Genomic DNA, 7,243 nt, shown 5'->3' with positions numbered 1-7,243 from the left:
TTATCTTATTCTGGAGGTCACTGTTTCTGAGAGGCTCTTATCCATCCACCATTCCCTAAAATTTGAATGAACAGTCGTTCTTGTCAGTGCTGCTGGGTCGTTGAGCAGTTTACATATGTTGCATACGTCTTCTTCCTCAGCTGTTGCTTTGAATACGTAATGGTTTCGCCATCTGAAAACATGGAAAAAATTGAAAACTGAGGGTTATTTTCGTACGGTCTAGAACGCAAAATGACTAGTGTAACATTTTGCCTATATCGCTCTTAGTCTACATCGCGGACGGTCCAGAACGCAAAATGCCTACATCATTTTCCGTCATTTTATCTCTACGTTAGCGATGTCGACGGAGCCCCGCTACCGCGGGGCTCCTAATCTGTGCGGTTTGGCCTTCGGCCATTTGAAGAAAACTAACGAACCTAACCTACCTGTGTGATTTAAAAAAGTGGTCATTTTGCGTTCTATACCAAAACAGAGTGGTCGCACGAGCGGCGGCGTCCGTGGCCAGTCGGCGCGGCGTCTAGTCAACTGTATGGCTGCTGCTCGACGCAACGTTGCTCAACGACGCTCGGCGCAGCGTACCCACGCCATTTTCCATAGCGCTGACTAGACGCCAACGTGACGCTCGGGTGACGCCAGTGTGGGGTCACTCTTAATCATGCAATCATAACTCTTTTGTGGTGCACGTGCCGCGACCGCTGCAGGGGACCATCGAGTGCGCCGACTTCTGGCCGAAAGGTGTCGTGTTTCGGAGGTTCCGGGGCAAACTGCCGAATTCGACACAAGAGCAGCCGATGCAACGGAGCCACGCCGTTTTGTCGACTAAATTAGTGTTTAGTTTTAAGTTTATAAAATACATTATGTATGTTAGTGTGTAAGGTATTTGTAACATGGGCCTTGTTGCCTGAATTAAATTTCTAAATAAATAAATAATGCTAGTAGCATCAGTAGACACACGAGTTTGACACTGACATATTAGCATTCGCACTAATATGTCAGTTCGTACTGAGATATACATAGAAAGTAAGTTAGTGTCGGGCCAAAAAAAGTCTGCAACGGATTTGATAGCCCACGCAGTGCCAGTGTCATTTATACGTCATAATTTCATAGAAGTTTGATGTTTAAAATAACAGTCACTGCGTGGGCTATCAAATCCGCTGCAGACTATCCTTGGTCTGACTCTAGCACACGTTAGGTCGTTAGCGAATAATGTTAGTGTCAAACTCGTGCTAAGGAAAGTAGGTATACGTTGCTCAAATAATTTGGACGCTCGACACAACTCTGCACGCGCCGCTGGCAAATTGACTGGACGGATCGGCACAATAGACTTCCACCTAAAAAGGCAGGATCCTAAATATTAACGAACACATGATAACCAGGGAACAATTCATGCGGATGACATCAAACCACTCATGAGATGATTTCAAATTTTGTTACTTCGTGTGACATGTTACATGAAAGTTTAAATACAAACATCATCCTGTGTGCAAAATTACGTCATTTTTAGGGTTCCGTACCCAAAGGGTAAAACGGGACCCTAATACTAAGACTTCGCTGTCCGTCCGTCCGTCTGTCTGTCACCAGGCTGTATCTCACGAACCGTGATAGCTAGACAGTTGAAATTTTCACAGATGATGTATTTCTGTTGCCGCTATAACAACAAATACTAAAAACAGAATAAAATTAAGATTTAAGTGGGGCTCCCATACAGCAAACGTGATTTTTGACCAAAGTTAAGCAACGTCGGGCGTGGTCAGTACTTGGATGGGTGACCGTTTTCTTTTTGCATTTTTTTCTGTTTTGTTTTGCTTTATGGTACGGAACCCTTCGTGCGCGAGTCCGACTCGCACTTGCCCGGTTTTTGATCGAGCCCTGATGATAACAAAAGGATTACCTAAAGAAGTCAAAGTACAGGCGGCCGTTGCCTTTCTTGTGGTCATCAATAATGGCGGCCATCCGCGCCGCCAGACGTTTAGCGCCCAACTTGCGTGCATCCAAGTAGCTGCCAGGAGGCAGGAACCTACAACATCATCAATAACATCATTCCTTAAGAGCGCCACAGCTAAATAATCGTGATTATTTAAATTTAACGAAAGATATTGAAAAAAGGGGTCCGCTACGTACTCTATTGTGTATTTAAGTACCTTTTGAATACATCAAACTAGTTTTTATGTTGCTGGTTTCGTCGATCTAGGACCTCAAAACAAAAACGACCGTTTTAACTTTGGACGCATATTTAGCTGTGGCGCTAGTGTGCGCGTTGAAGGGCTCTTAATTATAATGGCTCCTCTACACGATGGGCCAGCGCCGGCCACTCCACTCCATTTATGCGTTAGAGAGAGCAAGTGATATTGCTATCTCATTCTACCGCATGGCTGCGTCCCTTGGCGTGACCGGCGCTGGCCCATCGTGCAGAGGAGCCATGAAACATCTCCCATTCCTCCATCTTTGTTCGATGGGAATGGTGTATAGTCAGGCGTGGCTCACTCCGCTATTTCGTCGCGTCGCTACAAAGTACATGCGGCCACATCAGTTTTGGTGTCTAGCAGTACCTAGTAGGTAGTTGTCGCGCACCGCTACGGAACGGACGCTCGCGCTTGCGCCACATAGCGGTCATATACCGTAATAAGACGCGATTTGTTAGAGAGTGAACCTTCTGTACCTAGTACCTACAATTATTTATTCAGTGGTAGGTAATGTCGTGTCGTACAGGGACCTAAAGAACCTGGCCGAGGACCGCGAAAACGCGCATATTCCACCGACAAGAGCCATGCTCTTAAATTATGATGATGAGTAGGTATCTAGGTATAGTGTATCTGGGTCATACATAGCAATTCAATCCATTCTATCCTATGAAGATTCTCTAACTTGGTGTGGGCTTTAATGCCGTTTTTCCTGATTGAATTCACGTTAGTAACATGGGGATAAAATCTTGTGTTGATATCTCTTTGTCTCTATGTGACAATGTTAAAATATTCACGCAAGCTGGTAACTATTTTCCACTGAATATACGACTTTTGTCGTAAATCTGGGACCGACCGTTATATTCTCACTGGAAATCTTTTTTATACAAACAAGCACGGGCGTCAGAATGCACGGACACCGTGTCTTTGATTTCATCACTAACATACATTTTAATTCATAATACACCTCGTGTTTAATCATCCATTAATTACATCACACGTTTAGGGGGAGGGAAGGGGTCAAGAAAATGTGACATATTGTGACACGGGGGAGGGGGGAGACACAAACTTTGTGACGTCACTTTAACTTCATCAGTAACCGAAAATTTATTTGAATTATTTTATTCGCTGTACATTTAAATAACAAGTTTTTAAAACGATAATCGTTTTTATTCGTTTAATTTTCTTTCCTAAGCAGTTTTGGGTTATAAAATTAGTAATATTTATATCGTCAAAAATATTTTGATAAAATATTAATAATACTTAGGTACTTACTTAATTCGATTTGGCGATTTCGTAGCAAAAATGTGACGTCACACTAGGGGGGAGGGGTTTGCCAAATGTGACCAAGCGTGACAAGGAGGGGGGGAGGGGTCAAAAAACCTAGAAATTCGTGTGACGTAATTAATGGATGACCCCTTAAGATAAAATTTATTTCATTGAACAATATCCAAAAATTAATGGGTCAAACCAGTATAGAGCGCGCGTGGGAAATCCCTTACACTCAGCCTCGCCCACGAATGTATAATCTGTCAAACCCAATATGTAAGTAAATAAGAAGAAAAAAACTATAAAAATCCCTACTAAACTATAAAATTTTTGGGTGCTAGTACTAGTGTAAGACAAAGACGGTATGATTCTATCCATGTTTGAAATGAGACAGTTCTTGGCCAAACTACGAGGGGTGCGTATCGATGGCTATAAACATTTTTATTATAATATCAGTTGCAATAACACTTATTTAGTATAATTATTAAATGATATAACAACACTTAATATATTTTCATATGATATAAATTATCATTTTATATAAAGATTATTTGATCTAATAACATTTAGCATAACATTCTTCAAGTATAATGCATATTTTCTATACTGAATTTATGATATAAAGTTATTTCATCTAAAGTAGAATTGTTGATATAATTTATTAGATATATAATTCCACATTTAATATTACAGACTACAAAAAACGACTATTTCTACATAATAACGTACTGCTATTTATAACTAGGTAGGTAAGGTTAAGAACTGCGACCCCTACACTAAACGAACCACTACCAGAAAAGTAGGTTAGGTTAGGTTAGAATTGCCTCCATTACACAAAACAAACCACTACATAATCTGCGTTAAACATTTACATATGTCGTCATAAAAATACCTTTACTATATTATTATACCGAATAATGCTTGTATAATAAATGAGCATTATATCACACGATCGTTATAATAAATTAGTGTTATATCAAAAGATAATTATACAAAATGATATGAAACATTTTAATAATATACCAAATGTATATTATACAAAATGAGTTATTATATTTTCTGAAATTATATTAAATGCTGTTATATCTACAGAAAATATATTAATTCTTTTTATATCGATCATTACACACCCAACTACGAGCACATTGGGATAGTAAACTAGCTCTTACCTGGAATAATTAGCGCCTCCGAACACAATAGGCACCGTGTAGTGATTCAGAGCCGTCAGCACCTTTTCTGTCACATAGTCTTCAGACAGCGAGTTTTCATACGCCAAGTAGAAGTAGTATTTCGTTTCCAAAATTTTGTCACACGCTGGATTTCCCCGCGCACAGTTGCCATGCCGCCCATGGCCACACGCCCCGTAGACGTGTAATGAAAGTCCGTGACGGTGCAGCATACTCTCCATAGCTTTAGCAACTGCTTCCCTTTTACTACGTGTGTCACAGTTAGACGCAAACCAAGCTGCTGCTACGCTCTTTGAAGACAAACGAGCCTTGGTCTGGTTGTCTATAGGATCCATCTTTTGCCAGTGCATTTCTTTTTTAGGCCCAACAGCTTGCCCCGCCAAGTTGTAAACTGTGAAGTAGCCCCAACGCAAATCAGAATCCAACTTATATGTCCAGGTCCAATTAAAGAAACCGTTGAGGTAAGTGTCGTAAACGGGATAATTCTGAGACGACTCCATGTTGGCATAAACATATTTCTGCTTAGGCGTCCTATATCGTGGAAAATGGTGTTCTTTATCTGAAAGCAGTTGCCGTCCGTTGAACACGATTGCATCGAAGAAAACCACGGCTCCCAGATCGCTGACAGTATACGAAACGTGGCAGTTCGTGTATTCACAATCGTTCGATGTAAACGCGTCGTATGCGTGACGTAAATAACTCAAAGGAGCTAAACTTGGGTCACTCCACAGTAGTATATATCTTTTTATGGTTCGCTGGTTTCTCTCTCCCTGTCTGTTTGTTGTCGGTAAATAACGATAAGCGCACAGAAGCAGCGCAGTTGTGAAAAAGGCGGAACACATAGCAACCATTTTGATTCTTGATGACATCGAGTGTTGTGTACCAGATAAGTGTTCAATTGGCTACAAAATTATCCACAAGTATTAATAACTAAAATAATTACTTAAAATTGATTAGATTGAAGTCTGTTAATCCACTGGCACTCAATTCGTTATCTGACCGCGACTGCAACTGAAGATACTATGCGCGATAGGAATGCTTTCGCGCCCGACATATGAGAAGAAGCATCGTTTGCGTTTGTTGTGAATTGTTTGCATTCTCGTGAGTCACACGTAGTAGCTGGTTTGACCTAAGGCCTCGCTCATGTACAGGTTAATTTTAGTTTTACAAACCCTGGTTGTGCTGTACGTAGACCAGAAAAAGCGTTCTTGAAAATTCGGTCAGAATCCTTATTACAGTCAAGAGGTTTATAATATTATAATAACTTTAGCGGATTAATTTAGACGTGTCTATTATGAATACGCGCAGTTTATACAGCAAACCTGCAGGAAAAATAAAAAAGTAAACAAATAATTACTTCTTCAAGAGTTTAACCCTTCATTGGTGCTCCAAAATCGAGGGTACAAAATGACTCAAAATTCGGTCAGGAACATGTCAGGATTATCAATTATATACACATGACAAGAGGTTAACCATAGAATCGATCATCGACTTATTATTACTTCACTAGCGGCTTGCCGGTTCTATTCTCTATCTAATACATTCTTATTTATTTATACATTTCGGGGATTTCGGCAACGGCTTCGATTTCGATGAAATTTGCTATATGGGGGTTTCGGGGGCGATAAATTAATCTAGCTCGGTCTTATCTGGGCAAACGCGCATTTTTTAGTTTTTAAGGTCACCCAGATATTGCGTAGTAATAATAGTTCAATGGGGATCGGTACCCCTTTTCACAAGGCTATCTATAAGTAAAAAGGGCTGATTTAGACGGCGCGCGAACTCTCACGCGATTTTAGTTACATTGCGGACTGTTGGTTACGTCCAATTTAATCGACCGATCAAAACCCGCAATGTAATGAAACTCGCATGCGAATTCTCGCATCGTCTATCTAAATAGGCCCCAGGACAACACATTGACACTGGTCTAATCTTCAAAAGCCTTCGGTCTAACACCCGCGTATTATTCGCAATATTGTAACCGATTTACTCCTTTAAACTATGGCTTTATAAAGCGGTCTCCTTATACTTAATTTCGGTTACAAATATTACAAAGTGCTGGTAAATTAACAACAACAAAACCACCGTCTGTTTGTTAATAGAATTTTTAAGTGTTTTATACACCATAAACTTGAAATTATTGTGCGTCGGCGAGACCTTTATTCGACACTGAAGTTTACGAGTACTGCGGGTTCCATTTACGTACAGTATATAACAAAATATTTAGAAGGGAATGAACAATTAATTGTTTGGACACCGTTGACATTGTCCATAGAGTCACTTTTTATTAGTTTTTTATATGTAAGTATACTATTGTCAATACATTGACAGTGAAAACAGAGTTCCGTCCAAAGAGTAAAGTAAGTAGGTGGTGGTACCTACTAGTGCTCGGACATGCTATTGCCAGCTATGCCTAATGCCCAATAGATGACACACTGCTGTCACCTCTATTGACAATGACTTAAGTTTCAAGATGACATGTACTGGGACCACCACCGTCGAGCACCAGTACCAGTAGTACCACCACTTGGTCCACCCCACATGGTCTCGAGTTAGACCAATAAACGTTTGCAGCGATTTTGATAGCCCACGCAATTTATTTTGAAC

General features: G+C 40.4%; 1 protein-coding gene across 1 annotated transcript; it reads right to left on the bottom strand.

Annotated features, from left to right (window-relative positions):
• On the bottom strand, nt 1-5,487 carry LOC134669312 (alpha-(1,3)-fucosyltransferase C-like). Its single transcript, XM_063526819.1, has 3 exons — nt 4,619-5,487; nt 1,892-2,017; nt 1-172 (listed from the first exon to the last, which is right to left on the bottom strand). The coding sequence occupies exons 1-3, from the start codon at nt 5,485-5,487 to the stop codon at nt 1-3; spliced, it is 1,167 nt and encodes a 388-aa protein (XP_063382889.1).
• Between the last annotated feature and the right edge of the window lie 1,756 nt (nt 5,488-7,243).

The sequence above is a fragment of the Cydia fagiglandana genome, chromosome 12, assembly GCF_963556715.1.
Source record: "Cydia fagiglandana chromosome 12, ilCydFagi1.1, whole genome shotgun sequence".
NCBI lineage: Eukaryota > Metazoa > Arthropoda > Insecta > Lepidoptera > Tortricidae > Cydia > Cydia fagiglandana.
This window is presented reverse-complemented; position numbering and strand designations above follow the sequence as displayed.

Bases quoted from the DNA above. Each gene is read 5' to 3' on its own strand.
- LOC134669312 (XM_063526819.1), bottom strand. From the start codon at position 5,487: ATGGTTGCTATGTGTTCCGCCTTTTTCACAACTGCGCTGCTTCTGTGC. The intron at 2,018-4,618 runs GTAAGAGCTAGT...ATGATGTTGTAG, and splicing joins GGAGGCGCTAATTATTCCAG to GTTCCTGCCTCCTGGCAGCT. The intron at 173-1,891 runs GTAATCCTTTTG...CCATGTTTTCAG, and splicing joins CTGTACTTTGACTTCTTTAG to ATGGCGAAACCATTACGTAT.